This window comes from Monoraphidium neglectum, assembly GCF_000611645.1.
Source record: "Monoraphidium neglectum strain SAG 48.87 unplaced genomic scaffold scaffold03910, whole genome shotgun sequence".
In the NCBI taxonomy this organism is placed as follows: domain Eukaryota; kingdom Viridiplantae; phylum Chlorophyta; class Chlorophyceae; order Sphaeropleales; family Selenastraceae; genus Monoraphidium; species Monoraphidium neglectum.
In genome coordinates this window covers 4,404-6,000 of record NW_014009719.1, presented here as the reverse complement: position 1 = coordinate 6,000, position 1,597 = coordinate 4,404, and the positions used below count along the sequence as shown (strand labels likewise).

The 1,597-nt window shown below is 68.0% G+C and overlaps 1 protein-coding gene across 1 annotated transcript; it reads left to right on the top strand.

Moving 5' to 3' along the window:
• Nucleotides 1-39: 39 nt before the first annotated feature.
• MNEG_13572 (Acyl-coenzyme A oxidase, peroxisomal) lies at nucleotides 40-1,166 on the top strand (the record flags this gene model as incomplete). The annotated part of the gene is made up of 4 exons (XM_014037957.1): nucleotides 40-89; nucleotides 328-397; nucleotides 681-785; nucleotides 1,134-1,166. The coding sequence occupies 4 exons, from the start codon at nucleotides 40-42 to the stop codon at nucleotides 1,164-1,166; spliced, it is 258 nt and encodes an 85-aa protein (XP_013893411.1).
• Nucleotides 1,167-1,597: the final 431 nt, after the last annotated feature.

Here is a 1,597-nt window from a genome sequence, read left to right as displayed (position 1 = left end):
CTGTGCCGCCCCTGCAACCCCCAAAGGGCCCTCAAGGCGATGGCGGACCTCTTTGCCCTGCGCTGCATCGAGACAGACAGCATGTTCAGGTGGGGCGGCCTTTGAGGGCCCCCCGCTGCGTCAGCGTGCAGGCAACGTTGCGCCTTTGCCCCCCACTCCCACGACACGGCCCAAGCCCCTGCCAAGACCCCCCTGCGCACGTCCTCTGTAACCCGCCGCCGAGCCGCGCGCACGGCGCCCTCCGGCTCAGTCGTTACCCCCCGCGCCCGACACCAACCCGTCATCCCCCACGACCGCTACCGACCCTTCCACTTCCGCCCGCCCAAGGAACGACGAGTACGTGGCGCCCTCCAAGGCCAAGGCCATCCAGAAGCTGGTGCGGGAGCTCTGCAGCGAGGTGAGCGCTTGGCGGCGGCGACCAGCAATGACGATAACGCCGCGGCGCCGCTCGCAGCACGACCACCCCCTTTTCGGGCGCACCGGCCCGCCGGCCCCTCCGCCAGGCGTCGGGCAGGCGCCCGCTCGGCCATTGTTCGCCGCCGCAGGGATGGTGCCGGCGCAGCATGCGATTGCTGTTGTGCGGCCCCGATGCTGCGCGCAGCCCTCCCAGCGCCCTCTCCATCTCAACCACGTCCCGCTCGATCCGCCCGCAACGCCGTCTGCTGCCCGCACCCCCGCAGCTGCGCAGCGTGGCGCTGCCGCTGGTCAGCGCGTGGGGCGTGCCGGACCACATACTGCGCGCGCCCATCGGGCTGGGGGCGCACAGCGGCGTCGACATCTACAAGGTGGGGGCTTTGGGGGGGGGGGCGCGGTGACGGGGCCAGTTGTGGCTGGCGTTGGATACCTTGTGGTTGTGCGTAATAATATACAAACCATACACGTGTGCATGTACGTGTGTGTGTACGTATCTACATATGTGTGTTATGAGCAACTCATCACACATCCTCACACATATTGATGGATATATGTGCGTCTGCGAGTGTGCGAAAATGTGTGTGAGCATGATTGCGTGTGCGCTTTGTGCGTGTGCGCCGTTCCTATGCAACGCGCTCCTGGACCGTTCCTGCGCCCCACCGTACCATCCATCCCGCCATGACAGCGCGTGGCGCCCCCTCCCTCAAACCCCTCTACAGGAGTACGTGACCGCCGTGGGCTTCGACATCTGAGCGGCGCACAAAGCGCACGCCCTCCCCCCCACCTGGTTCGCCCCCTCTTCCCTGCGTGAAGTGCGTCCTGGTCGAGCAGCCGGCCCGCTTCAAACGCGCGGGGAAGCAGGGGACGCGGCGCAGGTGCCTTGGGCGGGGGGGGGCGGCCGCGGTCGGAGGGCCCTGTTTGATGCGGCTGCCCATTGGGCCTGCGGGGGCGTCACGAGCCGCAGCACGACGGCCCGGCGTCTGAGGGAGCAGGGGCGCGCCCACGCGTGGGCCTGCACCAGCCGCACCAGGCCCGCGATCCAGTTGAGGCGGCGCCGCAGGCTGGGCGGGCGCAGCAAGAATGTCTGCAGGGGCGCCCCTGCCAACGACTTTTCCTGTTACCTATATATATCATACACTCCACCAGGCCTGGGCGCCGTCTGGCTGGCGCATCACAATGTGCC